The 20,045-nt window shown below is 40.6% G+C and overlaps 1 protein-coding gene across 1 annotated transcript; it reads right to left on the bottom strand.

The window, feature by feature from the left end:
- Positions 1-14,235: 14,235 nt before the first annotated feature.
- On the bottom strand, positions 14,236-17,740 carry LOC306866782 (zinc finger BED domain-containing protein 4-like). The gene is made up of 2 exons (XM_079412127.1): positions 15,221-17,740; positions 14,236-14,682 (listed from the first exon to the last, which is right to left on the bottom strand). The coding sequence occupies exon 1, from the start codon at positions 16,709-16,711 to the stop codon at positions 15,284-15,286; it is 1,428 nt and encodes a 475-aa protein (XP_079268253.1). The 5' UTR covers positions 16,712-17,740; the 3' UTR covers positions 14,236-14,682; positions 15,221-15,283.
- Positions 17,741-20,045: the final 2,305 nt, after the last annotated feature.

The following is a 20,045-nucleotide window of genomic DNA, read 5'->3' on the forward strand; positions in this document are numbered from 1 at the left end:
GACAAAATAGGTATTTAGTAATTAAATATGTATTTCAAATACATGTACTTGAAATACTGCCCATCTGGTTTGGGTAAATATCCTAGCACACATACTCGGTTGAGTGTACATCAGTGTACTGGAACTGTGCATCGTCTTAAAGTGATAAGCAGGCTTTATACCTGCTGTCTGTGTTTTTAATGTTAACAAAAGACATGGAAATCGCTCACTGCTCATGATTACATAGCTTTTGTATCTTAAATAAGGATTGAACTTCAATTTATACAGTCACATATCCAATGTTATTTTACTTTTGATTACTTTATTACATTTCTGTACCTAAAAACTAAAGTTACCATACCGAAACTGGCACTCTAAAATCGTGATACAAACTGAACTGTGAATAATTTGAACCGTTAAACCCATAATATATATAAAAATAAACGTATTACAACTATTCAGTGTTTACAACCACATTGTATATATATGACGAACAAGCATGTTGGCAATTTTTGTGTGAATTTGTCTATTCAAGCTCAAGACTTTTTTTAAAATCACTCAATATTTGCACACAGTCTGCTCTCATTTTCGTCTTCTGGCTGTTTCATGTTTAGACTGGCATATCTTAAGTGAAAGTGAAGTGATACGTGGCCAAGTATGGTGACCCATACTCAGAATTTGTGCTGTGCATTTAACCCATGCACACACACAGTAGTGAACACACACACACCGTGAACACACACACCCGGAGCAGTGGGCAGCCAATGCTGCGGCGCCCGGGGAGCAGTTGGGGGTTCGGTGCCTTGCTCAAGGGTCTCACCTCAGTCGTGGTATTGAAGGTGGAGAGAGTGTTGGTTATTCACTCCCCCCACCTACAATGTGGGGAGTTACCCAGAGACATGGGGCTGCACATCTGGCACTTTGCGAGGGATCACCTAGATAGAGATCCGAACTTCTGGTCATCCATCCTCTGGTCAGACGAGTCTAAATTGTAGCGTCCCCCACTGTTGCCACGGCGGGCAAGTGACATAACCGGTGTTGAGGCTTAACAACGGTATCACTGCCACCACCTCTATCGCAGCAAGCCTAAAGTTTACACTGCAAAATCCCCATTGTTAAACAAACACTGCCCAGTTTTCATATGATCCTCATCTATAGACAGTAAAAGTAACACTGTTGTAGATAGTAAAATAAAGTAGATTCACTCTACAAGTGATGGCTGAGCATTAGTGATGACACCTGCAGTTAAAAAGCAGAATCACTGAGGATAAGAGGAACAACAGGAACAGAAAAAAGTGAAGAGGTGAGCAGAAACACAACAACTACTTACAGCCACAAAGCCTTAGATGAAACCAATATCACCAGAGGATGATTAAACAGCTGCAAAAGCATAATTACCATATTCACTTATTGCAAACCATTTTGGGTTTTTGTCTTTCATATGGTACATGCACAATGGTTGCTAAAGTATGTTACCATTATGGGGATTAGTGTTCACTTTAGTTGGGCACTTGGCCATTGACTTTGGTTGAATTAATTCTGTTTCAGCAATTGAACCAGGCATCACCAGCTCCATTTTGCTTAAGAACAGCATGGATATGCTGGTCCACCAGCTAGACCAGCACTATACCAGCCTAAACCAGCATAAACCTGCATGGACCAGCTTGGAATCCATGCTGGTATATGCAGGATTTTTCAGCAGGGTGGTGTAAGAAAGTGGAAGTCTTCAATTCTAAAAATACCATCCCAACTGTCAAGTACAGCAGGGATGTTTCTCTGCCAGTGGTACAGGTAACCTCGTTACAATAAATCAGGGGTCACCAAACTCCTGGAGGGCCGGTGACCTGCAGAGTTTAGCTCCAACCCTAATCAAACACACCTGAACCAGCTAATCAAGGTCTTGCTTGGTATAACTGAAACTTCAAGGCAGGTGTGTTGAGGCAAGTTGGTGCTAAACTCCAACTCCAGGAACAAGTTTCGTGACCCCCTGCAATGAGGACTATATGAATGGACTATAAAGCTAGTTCAGTAAAGGTTGAGCCAACTAATGTAACCATGGTTCCCTGAGAGGGAACGCCACATTGGGGAATGCCGCCAGCATGACCAGTGTCTGAAGCACTTGTAAAACAACGCCAATCCTATTGGTCCACATAGCTTATGACTTCATAGGCGGGTGCCAGGAAATATAAAAGGGCACCTGCTGAATACAACACCAACTTTTGTTGTCTTCAGGAGCCGTCTGTTTGAAGTGCGTGTGAAAGACCGAGGCAGGTGAGTGCTGTGGAAAGTGTTCGAGGTTTCTGTCACTTGAGGACACACACGATCTATGCGTCAAAAACACCCCCAGTAAAAAAAGCGTTTTAAAGCTTGTTGTTTTATAGAAAATCACAGATATATATGATATGAGAACAGTAGGGCCTGTAGATAGGGAGTATATGTTATTTAAGAAAAATATAATTATATTTAGAATGATCTTTCTCAAACATAGTGTGTGGGGTAAAAAGCCCCCCAGGGAGCAGTGGGCAATTACTGTAGTTATTCTGTTCTGAACATCAAATCCTTTGTTTTTCCATCAAATGTATTCTAACTAGTTGGTTGATTACAAATATTTGGACTGTATATTTAAAAATGACCTCAAGTTAGCATCAGGTAGTGTTGTGGCCCAAAGTCAGTAGATGATCTCCTCAATGTGATCAATGAAGTTCAAGAAGCAGAGTTCCAGATGTCAAAATAAGACTTTATTAAACAAAGTAACAAGCCGAGATAACGGTCACCGCATCTGAATCTTTGTCTGTCCGTCCATCCATTTTATACCATTTTCACTACCCAAAGTTGGTAGTTCCGTTTTTTATTGGCTACGCTTGTCTGGTTCGCCACAATTAATTACTAGCCCACCTGGTCCATTTTTAATGGTGGAATTTGGCCAGATCCGCCATTTTTAAAAACATCTTTATTCCATCGCCCCTATTGGTTGGCGGTGATCCCAGAGGACATACATCACAGTTGTTTACTTGTACCTGTCATATTCTGGAAATTACCCAAAGTTCATCAGGTTAAGTTCACTGATAAAACACCTGTTTTGGTCAATGGATGGCCCTTTAAGACTTACAATCTGTATTACACATATCACACATCCAGTAAAATAGTAATTAAACATCTTGATTAATATTTGGATTACATAAGGGCATTTTGCATAGGATAATATCATATTGAGTATATTAAGTAAATAACACAATAGTAGCTAGCTAGCCAGCCATTAGCATCAGCTAACAATATTTTTCAAATAGGCTATTATAATTTTGACTTTGATCTTTTGGCTGGAACTGTATTATATGTACAGATAATATTGTCTTCGTGACGTTTGACATCCTTGATGGCACTAAAGATGTCCTGATGTTTATTGTAGATGACAGTGGTGTTGTCTTTGTGTTGATGATGTTCTACACTGGAGCTGAAACCCGTCCCGAGTACTGCGTTGTCTCCACAAATCCATCTACAAATCCAGACAGATTAATTACTTAATAATAAAAACAAAGTTCAGTATCAACATGAAATATTTGCTATGCCTACAAATAAAAAAGGTTGAAATGGGCAGTGTCTTTTCAATAAGTTAAAAAATCAAAACAACCATAATAATTACATATATTTACCCTGGTAAAAAGTAATCTATTTAAAATACATTTATTTCATACTAAGTATAGTTCTAACCTTTTTTTTTTTTATGAATATTTATTTATGGGCTTTTTATGCCTTTATTTGTAAAGGACAGTGTAGAGTGTAACAGGAAAGCATTGGGTGAAGAGAGGGGAGCGGGATCAGCAAAGGACCACAAACTGGGATTCGAACTCGGGTCGCAGTGAGTGCAGTTGCACTATATATATCAGCGCACTAACCGCAAGGCTATTGGCGCTGACATAGTTCTAACCTATTAACTCTAATGTATTAGTAAATGTTGAAATTATCATTAAGATGTATAAATGTTGTGGAAGTACTGATCAATGTTCAGAACACATTTAAACAGCCACAATTAGATAAAACTTTGATAAAACTGGAGAGAAATTGTTAAATGTCCATTTTTTAGAAGCAGTCATTAAAGAGACAAATGTTTCTCACCTGTCTGACCAACATCCTGCAAACATTCACTGAATATTACAGGAGCCGCAATCACAGGGGCCGCAATCACAGGAGCCGCAATCACAGGGGCCGCAATCACAGGAGCCGCAATCACAGGGGCCGCAATCACAGGAGCCGCAATCACAAGGGCCACTATCACCGGCACCTCCATCACCGGCACCACCATCACCAGAGCCACCATCACCGGAGCCACAATCACAAGGGCCACTGTCACAGGGGACGAAATAACAGTAGCCGCAGTCACAGAAGCCACATTCTTTTGAAGGCCCTTCAGGCGTCTTCTCCTCAGTCCTTTGCTTAGGTTTAGGACTTTGGGTTATTGTATGACAATGACATTGGCATTTGTTATTGCAATTCTTTCTGCAGTTTTTACATCCTTCTTTGCTGTTCTCAAAATCCATGGCTTGTCTAGGAGGTTGAAGTGATCCGTTTGAACAGGCGAGCTGATTTTGAAAAACGCCTCAAATCTTACAGCAGATGTTGTATCTTGAGTGAATCAGGATGTGGTTTGCATGCACGGTCTCTCAGGACTGCACTGAGCATGTGCAGAAAGCGTGTGGCATACACACTCATACGCAAATGCCGTCGTAAAAACAAGTCACAGTGTTCCTTTTCCTTGCAGGATTAATATTTTATTCTGAAATGTTTTAGAAGCTTAGGAAATATTCCTTTAAGGACGAGTTGCACCAGCTCCAAGCCTGGTGGAAGTTAGTGTGTTGAAACAGTGTATGCAGATTGAGGAAACAAGAACTACTGTAGATAGTTGGTTTTAAATATTACATTTAACCCTTGTAACTTGAGCAGCAAGCTGAGCTAATCAAACATTCAAGTTTCACTCTTGCTCAGTAACAGAAGAGGCAAAAGATGTCTGGAATTCACCAGTGTGACCGTTGTGCCTGTAAGGACAAGTCTTGGTGCTGCATATCTCCACAGATAATAACAGGCGGTCAATGAAAGCTTCAGATGAGGCAGGTGGATGAACTGTCAGAATCAGAGAACAACAGTAAAGGAAACTGTAAAAATGAGTTGCTACTGTTAGCTCTGTAACGTTTGATTAACACATCTGCTATGAAGCATTAGGTTAGAGACTTTTACCAGGGATGATCAGGCATGTGCGTGTGGTTTCTCTAAAAAATAAAGATATAGAAATAATAAGTATAAAATTAATTAATGGCACATACAGCAGATTATGTCATGTAAACATAACAGTGATCTATGTGAGGAATCTAGTATGTAAATATACACACTCATAAACATAGTAGAGAACAGTGGATGAATAGACTGCTACTTACTTCATAGGCACGAACACACCGTTAGCAAAGATCGCTATACAGCTTTTTCAAACAATCTCTCTCTCTCTCATACACACACACACACACACCCATGACTTCTTTTCCAGTAATTAGTTTTTTTTCCTGCAGAGCTCTGTTTACTTTCGGTTTCACTTGAGCAGAAAAGACAACAGAATTCAGTGTACTTTTGATCACATATACTTCATAATAATACTACACTTTAAATATACAACAAACAATGCACAAATAAAATGAATGATCAAGTAAAAGCCAAAGAGTTTTAAATGTCACTAGTGAATTTGGTTCCCTGATGTCTGTAGGGAGAGAATTCCAAAGCTTAGGAGCAAAAGAAGAAAATGCTCCATCACCCCTCAAGCAGTGTCTTGGGAACAACTAAAAGACCACTCTGAGAGGAATGCAGATTACGACATGGTGTGTAAGGCATTAAAACGTCAGTCAAGTACATGCACTGCTCCGAGTGTATGTGTGTACACTTGGATGGGTTAAATGCAGAGCACAAATTCCGAGTATGGGTCACCATACTTGGCCACACACTACTTCCTTTTCCCTTTCCCCTTTCCTTTCAAAGCCTTATATGTCAGCATAAGAATTTTAAAATCAATACAGGACAGGAAGCCAGTGCAAAGACTCCAAAACGGGGGTAATATGATCACCAGCCCTGACCACAGACAGAATTCTAGCAGCTGACTTTTGTAAATATTGAAGTTTGTTAATGGAGAACTTAACAGGAACTTAACTTAACTTAACAGGAACACCATAACAATAGTCAACATGTGACAAGACAAAAGAGTTTATCAACCTCTCAGCAACTGAGAAGGACAACATTGGACGTAAACGTGCTATATTTCTGAGGTGAAAAAAGGATGTCTTAACTGTATTCTGCACAAAATGCTTGAATGACAGTGTAGCATCAAAGATAACACCGAGATTTTTTAGTTTGCTTTGAAACTCCAAAGCAACACCATTAACAGACAAAGTAAGAGAACCAGCATTTTGCAGTTGATGGGGAGAGCCGAGGAGCACAACTTCAGTTTTGGAGCTAAAGACAGAAAAGTATTAGACATCCAATTCTTGATCTAAGTAATACAGATAGAAAGAACGTCCACATGTTGACCTAGTCTTGAATGAATAGAAATCTGCGTATCATCACCATAGAAGTGTTAAGGTCAAGAGATCTTAGTCTTGTTAACTACTTATAAAGCCCTGAATGGCTTAGCTCCTCAGTACTTGAGCGAACTCTTATCACATTATAGTCCTCCATGTCTGCTGCGTCCTCAAAACTCTGGCCGTTTGATAATACCTAGAATATCAAAATCAACTGCGGGCGGGAGATCCTTTTCCTATTTAGCACCCAAACTCTGGAACAATCTACCTAACACTGTTCGGGAGGCAGACACACTGACAGTTTAAATCTAGATTAAAGACACATTTCTTTAACCTGGCTTACATATAACACACTAATACACTTCTATTATTCAAATCTGTTAAAGGATTGTTAGGCTGCATTAACTAGATCAACCGGAACCGGGAACACTCCTCATAACACACGATGCACTCGTTACATCATAAGAAGAATGGCATCTACGCTAATATTTGTCTGTTTCTTATTCTGTTTCTCAGTCCATGTCCGGATCAGATGGTGGATCGGCGCCGGGAGATGATGTCTCCCTGATCGTTGGCGGAGGCCGGGACACCTGGACGAGCCCCGGGGACATATCCCCAGTGAAGACCTCGACTTAAATACAATAAAACTAAAAGATAAAAGAAAATAACCAAAAATATAATAAAATACCTAACTACACAATACTATTATTGTTAGAAATTGCAACAATATAAAATATAAATAAATAAATTTAATTTAAAACATTAAGTAAACAATAAATAAACAATAATATCCTGGCCAGAGGAGAACTGGCCCCCCGACTGAGCCTGGCTTCTCCCAAGTTTTTTTTCTCCATTTTGTCAAGTACACTTCCATAATGCACTTAAAGTGCTCTATTTTCGCGCACTAATTTTGTACTTAATATACTAAAAATTATCCTTTAGTACTTCTTAAGATAAACTTAAGATCATCTAAGTGTACTCAACTGTGCTATTTTGAGACACCATGAATATGAACTAAAATGCACTTTTAACATACTATCTTTGTATTTAAAAAATGTATTTAGCTACCACTTGTAGTACACTTGAGTGTACTAGTGTATGAAAGATGGGTTCAAGTGTACTACAAGTGGTAGCTAAATACATTTTTTAAATACAAAGATAGTATGCTAAAAGTGCATTTTAGTTCATATTCATGGTGTCTCAAAATAGCACAGTTGAGTACACTTAGATGATCTTAAGTTTATCTTAAGGAGTACTAAAGGATAATTGTTAGTGTATTAAGTACAAAATTAGTGCGCGAAAATAGAGCACTTTAAGTGCATTATGGAAGTGTACTTGTTTTTCACCTGGGGGGAGTTTTGGTTCCTTGCCGCCGTCGCCTCTGGCTTGCTCAGTTGGGGATATTAGATTTCACAGATACTATTTAAACTAAACTGAGCTAGACAATAACATCTCTGAACTCATTAATGAAATGCCTTTAACTGAAAATTGAGTGTTTAATCTTATTTTTATACATTACTGACACTCTATCCTCCAATTTGATACTGTTAAGTGCTTTGAAACAATCTGTATTGTTAAAAGCACTATATAAATAAAGGTGACTTGACTTGAAAGACCGTGCGAGCGTCACTACCGGGAGCAGAAAGTGTCTAACTTGACGTCTCTTAATTAAAGCCGGTGGCAGGCTAGTATAGTCCATCTCGAACAAGCCTGTTAGCATGGTCTGAAGATGACCTGAGCCAATTTTTGTGAAAATCAGACAAACTATCTAGGATGAGTTCGAAGAAGTAGGTTTATCGAATTATGAAATACTGCGAAAAATCTTGAGCCGTAGAATTTTAAATTGTGTCCATTTGAGTCGGCATAAGCATTTTCTATCTAAACTTTACAGTTCAAAAGTCATTAGCATAAACATAAGTGCAACTTTGGACTAGTGGTGGCGCTAGAGAGTTGGAGACTCCAAACTTGCTATGGTTAATGTTGAGATTGTCCTCTATCTGTGGGCCAAATTTCATGACTTTCCTGCAAGCGGTTTTATGGGCTGCCATAGACTCGAGCAGAAGAAGAAAAATGCCAACGGGTGCAAGAGGTGCCTACACATATTTAATACCTTAAGCGGATCTTTGACCAAAATAAATTATGAGAGCTGAAGGATTTTCTGTCCCAGCATTTCAAAGGAACAAAAATAGATTTACAAACCATAGTACAAACCATAGCAACTTCTCAAAGTGAAAATGCGACAGTGAAATATCCTATTCAAATTGCAGAATATTTGTGGAAAATGACTAATAAAACTGATCAACTATAGTTAACTAAAATATTAGCGCCTGAAAGTAGTCCCCGCTAAGTAGCTAGTTATGATATAGCTGGGGACTACTTTCAGGTGCTGCGTAATATCACTGCGCCTGCTGCACTCATGGTGCGGCAGCAAAATTCCTTGATTATTACGCCAGAATGAGAGTATAGTTCCTAGCCATATCAGCCTAGAAAATCACAACTTTTCATTTTCTGTCGGTCTTAGTACACGATGTAACTACAGATGAGTCAAAGCTTTAAATAGGAAAATTATAAAAACTCTTTGGTCAGTTTTTTGAGCGAGATGCTAATGGTCTAATCCAATTCAATGATCTATGCTAAGCTAAGCTAAAAGTGCTACCGCCAGACCAGGAGATCGGCCGAATGGATTTAAAAATGGTAAAACAAAATTGTTTAACTCTAGGGGAGTTGTAAAATGAGCCTATTTTCAAAAAAAAATAAAAATGGAGTGTTCCTTTAAGGTGACGCACTACACTCCCGAGTTAACGGAGCTCAGCATAGCGAAACAGGATATCCATGCCTACACAGGACGGACACTGATGATTTTCTTTTACACATGTGAAAGCAGCTTTAGAATCCAATCTTTTTTGTGTTCCATACACTTGCTGATCATTTTTCCGCCTCAGGAATGTGTTTTTTTTCTTTATGAAAGTGTGACAGTTTTTGTGATTTTTAAAAAGACGAGTGATAACTTTTCCACTATTTCACTTCAAATGTAACATCAAATAATTCACTTGCCATTTCACAGTTTTATATTAATGGCTTCTCCAGTTAGCGGAAGGTATTTATCAATTTTAGAACATGCCAACAATGCAGTAACTTAATGCAAACACTGCATTAATTATAAAACAATTAAATCATTGAAATTACATAATTCATTAACAGGACGCCAACACTGAATCAGCGTCAAAAAATTAAATGCATCAACTTGTGCAAGCAATTCATCCACTCTAAAGTATGCCAACTATGCATTATTTCCACACATTTGATAAAGGATAAGAGAAAAAACACATGAAATTTCTTATACCCATATAGCTGTATAATGTGTGTGAAACTACAGCTCAAAATCTACTGAATCATCCTCAATTTCCTCTCTTTCAAAATCTCCACTGCGGAGCCGTTGGTTGTGATACAAGAAAAACCAAGCTCTGAGATATTGGTTAGTAGTTGACCTCCTTCGGCTTGATAACACCAGCTTATAGATGCTGTTGCTTCTTTCAGCATCCACTGAGTTTGAGACAGCATCTTTGTATCGTCTGGCCTAAGTACTCAACGCAGGTAGTCTCTCTTATTGGCCATTCCAGAACGCATCCAAATCCAAACTCCAGATGATGAAGCTCTTGAGTGCTGCTGGCTCCAGACTTGTCAAGTAAGAAGCTAGTTCATCTTGTGGCACATCACTGAAATGTGGAATGGCCTTGTAACTTGACATATTGCCATCCATGAAAGCAATGTTACGAGTCACGTTCTAGGCACAGCCGAAATCAGGTCAGTTCTAGCATTATAAACGACACTGAGAGGAATTCTTTCTCTCCAGTGGTCATGTACCATCTTGTCTGCGCGGGCACGATCGTTATCACGTAGCAGTAGCTTCAAGCTGCTGTTCCGGTGAATTCAGTTTCCCTGTTTCCCCCTCACAGCATCTGCACAACTTCGCAGTGTTGCCAAGTTTGCGGTAGTTTTTAGTAGCAATTAGGGAGTTAGGTGTAAACCAGTGGTCTCAAACTCAATTCCTGGAGGGCCACAGCTCTGCTGAGTTTAGCTCCAACCAGCTCCAACTCACACCTATTTGGAAGTTCTTGTAATCCTAAAGACCTTGATTAGCTGGATCAGGTGTGTTTGATTAGGGTTGGAGCTAACCTCTGCAGAGTTGTGGCCCTCCAGGAATTGAGTTTGAGACCAGGGGTGCCCAAACTCGTTCCAGGAGGGCCGCTGTCCTGCAGAGTTTATCTGCAACTTGCCTCAACACACCTGCCAGAAAGTTTCTAGTATGCCTAGTAAGAGCTCGATTAGCTGGTTCAGGTCTAATTGGGGTTGGAGTTAAACTCTGCAGAACACCGGCCATCCAGGACTGTGTAAATGGAGGTCGGAGCCAGCTCCAAATTGGTGGGACTTGAGCTCCAAGTAGGCTGTACAAACCTCCTAGGGCTTTAGATTTATTTATGTAATGTCTTGTACATGACACAGAGTTACAGCTGGAGGTGGTATTGCAAGAATTTAGTTGTGATTCAAAGAACACAAAGAAGAAGAAGAGATGACAACTGCATGGTTTTGATGGCAGCGGTGCGATGAGTTGGACGATAGGTAAGCTAGTTAATTTTTTTTTATTTTTGCGCTATAAAAAGTTTTTAGGGTTCTAACAGATCTGACTTGATCCATCCCCCACGGTTCGGAGCACGTGTAATCCGCAGATTCTTTTAAAAGTGTATCCATCATCTGTATTGTGACGAAAGTTGCAAGTGACTTTAATAAAGTCAACTTACTGACTTAAGTGAACGTAAATGCATGCATATCTGTGATCCTGAATAAGCTCTTAATATCACCACAGCTGTTTTGTAAGTTTAATGAAGAGTAATTATTTGATTTATAGTGTTCATTATGCACTATTTTACACTCCTACCTGAAATTTCTGTCAAATTTATCATTCAATTCTTGGTTTTTATCTGTTACAATATCAGTTTCTGCTTCTAACTGTATTAATTGTGGTTCTACTCGTTCTGTTGGTTGTTCGACAGTGCTGGTATCCACCAGCAACTCAGTGACAATCCTACGCGGTTGTCTCGGAGGCAAAGGGTCTGGAGGCCTAAGAGGTGTATCCAATGGTGAGGTTTGTGTCATAGGAGGTGGATCAAGGGGCGGGAAATCTTGGTCGAATGACCAATCCCGTCCATTGGGTGGTGGGGTTGACCTGCCATCACCGTGTCTCCTGTTCTTAGGAGATGTTTGAATTTGCACATTGACATGTTTGACACCAGTTTTAGGTCTAACCACCGTCTGTGTGCCCCCAATTACTGCCTGTGCATACGTGCCACGAGGGGCAGGGCTGGACTGGTAATCTGGCATACCGGGCAAATGCCCGTTGGGCCGACGCACTTGGGGGCCGGTCCATATAATATGTTTTTTTTTTTTTTTTTTTTAATTGGCCAACGACCGGCCCATAAAGCAGGGGCAGGGGAAAAATTCTAGAGGTTGATGCCTCAACATGTGCAAAAATAACCGACATGTTTAGTGCTGTAGCTTCAGTTTCCAAGCCAACAGTACCTGACGACACTTTGCAAAAACAGGTGAACATAGCACATGGAGGAGAGGTGACTAGCCATGGCGGCACCCAGGCAGAGGAGCAGGTGTCTGACAGTGAAGTCAAGGAGGGACAGAGTGAGCAGGAGAGTGTAATTGAAACGTTAAGCATGGTAGCTACATGATTTAACAGGGAGGGAGTGTTAATCAGGGCGGATGCAGGAGGATAGTGTGTGTGGGCCTAGCTGGGCCACGACGAAGATGATGATGATTTACCTAAATCAATGAATATTATAATAAGACAACATAAACGTTGTCGTTATTATAAAGTCTGTCAGATTGTCATTTACTGCACTAGCCACTCAGTCAGCTAAAGTCAAATAACACAGCATAAGCTATTTTGCATTGTTTTTGTAGCTAGGTTAGCAGAGTTAACTTATTCAATTGCAACTTTGGATGACTATTCTAATGTTAACCCTTTAAAACCCGTAACGACCGTCGACGGCCCTTCTCTAGAAAAACTGATGATGCCATTTGATTATTTTAATTATTAAATCATCTCTCTGTAATAGACAGAGTTGCAGAGAAGAGCAAGCTACTGAGGAAACTGCTGCTATTGTAAGGTGAGATGAGATTATTGATATTATTATTAAAAAAAATATTCATAATATTGTAGACTGAAAATGTGACTCATTATTCCCTCTCCCTCTCTCTCTTTTAGGATGTCCTCACTTTTGTAGTTCATTGTTTTTGAGGATGTTCAGAGCACCATGGAGCCATTTCCACTAAGAAAGTATAAAATATGTGCAACCATCTCTCTACATTGTTATATATTAAAGATACTTGTATGGTGATCATTTTACTCATTCAGTTATCATTCTTGTCCCTCTCTCTCTCTCAGGGTGCCCTCACTTTGTGTAGGCCCTACTCCACTGTCACCTTTGATCACCACCAGGGAGTAAAGAGAGAGTGAGTACACTGGTCCATGGCACTTAGTTCTCAGCTTTGTAGGGGTTTTTGGGAATGGAACAGTAGATATGCATATCTACAGGGACCGCAAGGATGGTGTACTTGTTGGTTGTGTCCGACCGATTGTGATGGGCCGGTCTGAGCAAAAATGCCAGGGCCCTTTTTTTGTCCCAGTCCAGCCCTGACGAGGGGTGGAATTGGCATTTATCTGTTGGGCTTCTGTAACTTCAAGATTCTCATTGTTACCGGAAAACTCATCAGTAAACAACGCCTCAGTTCTCTCCAGAGTTCCTGAGTCAATCTTATTTCTGAAGTTTTTTTGGGCCCAACCACTTGCCACCTCAAAGGCCTTCTCACTTCTGCTGATATGGGTAGCGTGCCCAACATTAGCGTGCCCAGTCAGTTTGGTTGGTTCTTTCCTTCAATTCAACCATCGTTTGTTCAATTTTCAAATCATAATGTTCCTCTAAGATTTGTTGTGCTGTGTGGGCCCAATTACGTGCGTTGCCCTCCAGCAATTGCAGCACCCTTTCATTAGGGGCAGCTGGTTTGATTGTATCACTCAGTAATTGAGTCAACCTCCTCAAGGATCTTGGAGTGTTATTTGTCACTCTGGTGGTGACTTTACTGAGATGATACATCATCCTGATGAGATCGTACATCAGTTTCATGGCTATTTTAAGCTTTGGCGGTGCAGGAATGTAGTTGGATTTTTGTTTTTCACTCCCTCCTGTCTCTGTTTCTGGGGAGTTCACGTCTATCTCTATCCCTTTTACTGTTGCCATAAAAATGTTGGTCCCTGCTATAGAAAGTTCTGTTGTTAGTATCACGATCTGCTCTATTGTGAAAGGAATTTGTGTCCCTTCCTCTTATCCGTGGAGCATGAGTAGAGTCAAGATACATGTCTCTATAGCTGATGTTCTGAGCCCGTGGATACTCTGGAGCCCCAAAGTCATCCTCCTCCTCCTGAACATATTCATTAGGGATGCACCGAAATGAAATTCTTGGCCGAAGCCGAATAATAATGAAATGCTTGGCCGAAGGCCGAATACCGAACGCGGCGTTTCGCATTTTTTTCCATTTATTTTGCCAATTTTTTCACCATTACAATAATTAAATAGTAAAAATGAGCTTTTTACTATTTTGTGTTGCTTTTCAGAGAAATAAATCAAATAACAAAATTACAATTTCAAAATATTTATTTAACATTGAAATTTTTTTTTTACATTCCAGCAGATATTATACAAACAAAGCACAATATAACTTAAAATAAATAAATTAGTAAAATAAACAAATATTTTTATTTGACCATCTTTGAAGCCCCCCTTCTTGAATAGCCTATGTTAGGCCTATAACTGACTGCTGAAAGAATGTAACTCTGTATGTCTACAACAACAAATGTGCATTGAATAGTGCAAAAAATGTGGATGAACCCACAACAAATTAATAACTGTCCTAGACATAAGCCTACTTAGCCTACTTCTTCAGGAAAAGTGGCAGGTTCTTCTTTATGAAAAGTAGCTTCTCTGCTTTCTCACATGAAAGTCGGTTCCTCTTCTCATCGATGACATGAGATGCAGCACTAAACAGTCTCTCGCTGTCGGTGCTTGTGCATGGAGCAGACAAGTACCTGCAGAATAGTTGAAATTTTTATTGCAGTTTTCTGACAGTTGCTCATTTCAAAACGAACAATGTCTTCAAGATAATGAAATGGTTGAAACCCAGTGTAGGCCTACTATTTTACTACACTGAAAATAGTTAAATTTTCACAAAATACATAATATAAAATATAGGTAGTAACACTTTACAATGTTTCCTTTTGTTAACATTATTGCATTAACTAACAATGACCAATACATTTGTTATGGTATTTATTAATCTTCGTTAATGTAAGATAATAAAAAATATTTAGTTCATGTTAGTATAAGTGCATTAACAATTTTAACAAATAGGCCTACCATTTTTGATACTTTTTAATTAAAAAATTAAAAATGTGATACTTGGTTTTAATACTGTATTAGTAAATGTTAACATTAAGATTAATAAATGCTTTTAATAAGGGTTTTTCATTGTTAGTTAATGTTAAAAATAGAAACTACTTATAAAGTGTTACCATAATCCAAAATATAAATAAAATCTTAAATTAATTTCACATAGAAGTAGCCTACCTGCGTGCCATCTGCGCCAGGTCGGGAAAGCGGCCTTGATTGGTCCTCCAAAATTCGAGAGGGTTATTGCTCCTGGGGATGGGGACTTCTGAGAGATAACCATCTTAACTGTTGAGCGGTTGAGCTTGTCCTCTGTCTTGCAAATGGGTTATTCTCTTGGAGGATCTCATCGAACATGTCAGACAGCGAGACTGTGCGCGGCTCATCTGTAGTACGAGCCCGTTTACTCTCTGCGCTGTTTTCATCTCCTGCGCTGTGCATCACCTGACCGTCTCCATCACCAAGCGGCTTTCCCAAATCCAACTCGGCCTGGATCATTTCTCGTGTGCGCAGCTTTTTCCCCACATCCAAGTAATGATCTTTATATCGTGGATCAAGCACAGTCGCGATGCAGTACAGGGGTTCTGAGTCCTGACTAAATCGTGTGCTGACAGCTTCTAAGAGCGCACTTTTAGTTGTTTTCACTCCGTGGTCTGTTTCAGCCTCTTTGTTTAAAAGACGCTTTAGTGCTGCAAGTAAAGGTATGACGTCTGCCACAGATGCATCAGATGAGCTTATCTCTTTTGTTATCTGCTCAAAGGGGGCGAGAAGAGAGAGAACGTTCTCGATTAACACCCACTGGTATGCGGTGAATGTCGCGGGCAGGTCATGATCTGCTATGTATGTAGCCAAGACTCGCTTTTGCGCAAAAAGGCTTTCCAGCATATAATATGTACTGTTCCACCTTGTGCTCACATCTTGTTGGAAACGTTTTTGTGGCGTTCCGAACTGTTCTTGGATAGATTGTAGGCGCGCATAGGCAAGCGGTGAATGTTTAAAATGGCCAACAATTTTCCTGCCTATCGCTATCACATCTGCTATACTGCGCTGACTCAACAATCCCTCGTTGACCGCCAGTTGAATTGTGTGTGCCATACACCGTATGCCTTTCAGATCACTATCTTCCATGGCTTTAGCCATATTTCTTGCGTTGTCACTGACTACCGCATGCACTTTAGATCGGTCGATACGCCAAGTGTCAAACATGTTGGCGAACGCCTCGGATATGGCTACAGCTGTATGGGACCCTCTAAACTCTTGTGAGTGAAGCACAATCTTTTGTAGCTTGAAATCTGTGTCGATCCACTGCGCAGTTAAACTCAGCATACTGGTGGGGCTCACATCCGAGCTCCAAATATCAGTCGTGAAGCTGAGGGCTGCAATATCTGTAGCCAAGAGCTCATGGACGTGAGTTGAAACGACGTTATACATCTCAGTTAAGCACACGTCTGAGAAATGCCGTCTACTAGGCATGGTGTAACGGGGCTCAATATGGTCTATAAGCCTGCGAAATCCAACATCCTCTACAACAGAGAATGGTTGATCATCCAATTTTTGCCTCTTTCTCTGACACTTTAAAGTGCTTCCACACTGCTGACATGTTTGCTGCATAAAGCGCGCGCCTCTCACTCTACGCGGGTTACTATTTGATCGCGTCATTAAAAACGTCATTGTTCGGCAAAATTTATTCTGCCTTTTTACTTATTCACCGAAAGTGCTTTTTTTGGCTATTTTCGGCCGAATAATTTCGGTTGCCGAACATTCGGTGCATCCCTAATATTCATCGTACTCAGAGTGATCCATTCTGATGTTATATTCTCTATCCTCATAGGTAGCTCTAGGTCGTGCATAATCGTCCACAATCTGTTTCATTTGTGGAACGTCATAAGTACGATAAGGTGGTGGTGTCTCCTCCGAGGCTGGGGCCTGGCGGCCAACAGGGGATAGAGATCTCGTGAGATTTCTACCCAAACTGCATTGTTTTCTGTATCTGGTTCTTTTAAACTCAGAAATTCACAAATTCCCTAGGGAATCTCTGTTCAGAGTGTGTGAATCGTCTTTTTCTAGTCTGTCTTGAGTCTTGTGGAAAGAAGGCATTAGTGAGACTATTTTACCGAAATCTGTCATTTTTACTAGGTTGGTAATCATAATAGTTGCTGGTCACCATTTATTCTTAGATTAGCCCATACACGGGCTATTGTGGGGTGATACTCGTTATCACGTGGTCTGGAGCGATTGTGATAGCCCCCCAGAGAGTATTTCACAACATGATTCTGAATGTCAGAACAAGGTGGAACTCCCTTTTACATTTACATTTAATCATTTAGCAGACGCTTCTATCCAAAGCGATTTACAAATGAGAATAATAGAAGCAATCAGACCAATGAGAGAGCAAAAGTATACAAGTGCTGTGACAAGCCTCAGTTATTCAAGCACAGTACACATAGTATTTTATTTTTTAAATAAATAGAATAGAACAGAACAGAATAGAATAAAATAGGTAAGTGCTAGTATTAGTTGGTCAGGTGCTGGTGAAAAAGATGTGTCTTTATATGTTGTTTTGAAAATGGCTACAGACTACACTGTTCAAATTGAGATAGGGAGGTCATTCCACCAGCTGGGCACTTTTCTTGATAATGGAGAGATTTTTGGAGCAATACCCATCTTGATTTAGTTAAAATCATGAAGTTGTTGTATACCTCAACCCTCTGTATATCCAGTGAGAGGTTCCTCTCACAAATTCTCCCCATACTACAGCAATATCTGTCCAAAAACAATTTAGTGAAACCGTTCCAGTATGGAGTTAGATCTAGAGACAGCACAAAGACCACACTTGTATGGATCACAAATTACCTTCTCACTTCTGCTGATATGGGTGCTTGCAGCATTTTAGTCCTGCTAGATATTAATGCTGGTTTTGACATTATATGTCATAATATCCTCCTTGATAGTATCAGAGATGCCTAACAGAACATGCAACCTGTGTTTGAATGGTTTAAATCCTATCTAACCGATCATTTTCAGCATGTTTGTTTAGGGAAAAACAAATCTGAGGCAACATTAGTTAAGCAGGGTGTCCCACAGGGGTCAGTTCCCGGACCCACTTTGTTTTGTATTTATGTGTTGCAGCTTGGTGACATCATTAGAAAGTGTGTTCTGGGGTTTCACTGTTATGCTGATGACATGCAAAACACTGAAGCCTGATTGCATTTCACCGGTAAATTTTACCGGTCAATAATGTTCAAGCGCTCGTACTAGGGGCAGAGCCACCCGCTATATAGTATGATGCCCAGCATCATTACCTCAGGATCTCTCTCCTTCACGAAGCAAGCATCAAATCAAAGACTTCTACTCACCATTCTACTCTTATCGCCGCTGAAAATGCCCTAAGAGGACGCTGTTCACTTCAAGTTACCCTTTGGCAATCCGGCAAGAAGACAGGATGTCTCTTAAGGAGTGCTGGATGGGCTTGACTGTGAGGAAAATGACAGTCAAAGTCCTCCGTGCAAGGATTTCCATGATCCTGAACTGCACGCCAGCTAATCCCTTGCCTCCGCCCAGAGGTGGGTAGTAACGAGTTACATTTACTTGAGTCCATTTTTCGGGTAACTAATACTTTTAGAGTATATTTAAAAATGGGTACTTTTACTCAAGTAAATTTTTAGTGAAAAAACTGTACTTTTACTTCATGACTGTGGGCGACGCTCCTCTAGTTACTTTATCTTAATGCAATACAATTTAAAAATGCTTCGATTTATTCCAAACGCGCCGTCTACTTTACTCTGGGCAATGAGTGATGCCCATTCGCGAATTATTCATTCCTTTGAGTCAATTCTGTTCAAAGGCTTGATCAAACCAGTTGGCAAACCAGTGAATCGGTTCGCGAATCAGTTTGAATGATTCGTTCAGTTCCCTGCCGCACGCGCCGAGTCGTCTGAAACAGTTCTCACTCAAGAGTTGTAACTGACGGGGGTGGTCAGAGGGGGAAGTGGCCGCCCAGAGTGACGGACGACGAGCCGCTTCGCAAGAGAGTTCGTCTTGCTGTGTTTCACCCTCCTGTCCCCTCGCATGTTGCAGGCAACAGGGAAAATGTGTTTTTGCGCTAACTATATTGCAACAAACAGACACAAGCCAAATACTATTCAGCAAAAGAGCTCTTTTTCCTCTCACGATCGTTCCCAATTGCGCGTTATAAGCAGAGTCCCGTTTTTTAAGGGCGCTCTGTACTAGGGGTTTCTTTCTCTCAGTCCAAGCACAAGTGCTCCCCCGGCTCATTCCGGTGGACCTGTCAGTGCGAAAGACATCAACGATGCTCCTAAGTCGGTGGGCGGTTCCCCATCGTCAGACAGCGAGCTGTCCCGGACATGTCACGAGGTGCTTAAACCATCATTTGAATGCATGGCGCGCACTTCCAGGAATGTCAGAATGGGTGCTGAATACAGTCTTAAGCGGGTATATGCTTAAGTTTGCATGCAGACCACCCCGCTTCAGCAGCGTGATGTCATATGTAACCTCGGTTCCCTGAAAGGAGGGAATGAGACACTGTGCGCGTTGCTGTGTTATAATCCTCAGAGTCTCCTACCCGTTCGAACATTCTGAGGAAAAGACGCTGGGTGCCGTCCTATATAGCGGGAGGCTCCGCTCCTAGTACAAGCACTTGAGCGTCATTGCGATGCAATCAGGCTTCAGTATTTTGGAGAAGGGGGATAACCCCCAAGCGTTCCCATTCCCTCCTTTCAGGGAACCGAGGTTACATATGTAACCGGAGAAGTTATAGGGTTTAATTTTTGTGTAATAGGACCCCCTTAAAAATGATGCATTTCAAGGGGTTTATCCCAAAGAATAAATATGCAACAAATTGCCTTGTGTAGCGCTTTGGGTAGGAGAAAGCCGCAATATAAATACAATGTATCGTCATCATCATACTGACTAAGCTGAAGGCACATTTCACAGTGACTGAAGAGGACACTGTTTACCAGTGCTTTGAAAGAGGTCTAGAATGATC

The sequence above is a fragment of the Barbus barbus genome (genome assembly GCF_936440315.1).
Source record: "Barbus barbus genome assembly, chromosome: 4".
NCBI lineage: Eukaryota > Metazoa > Chordata > Actinopteri > Cypriniformes > Cyprinidae > Barbus > Barbus barbus.

What these genes read in the sequence shown, in the direction of transcription:
- LOC306866782 (XM_079412127.1), bottom strand. Translation starts at nt 16,711, where the DNA reads ATGACGTTTTTAATGACGCGATCAAATAGTAACCCGCGTAGAGTGAGA.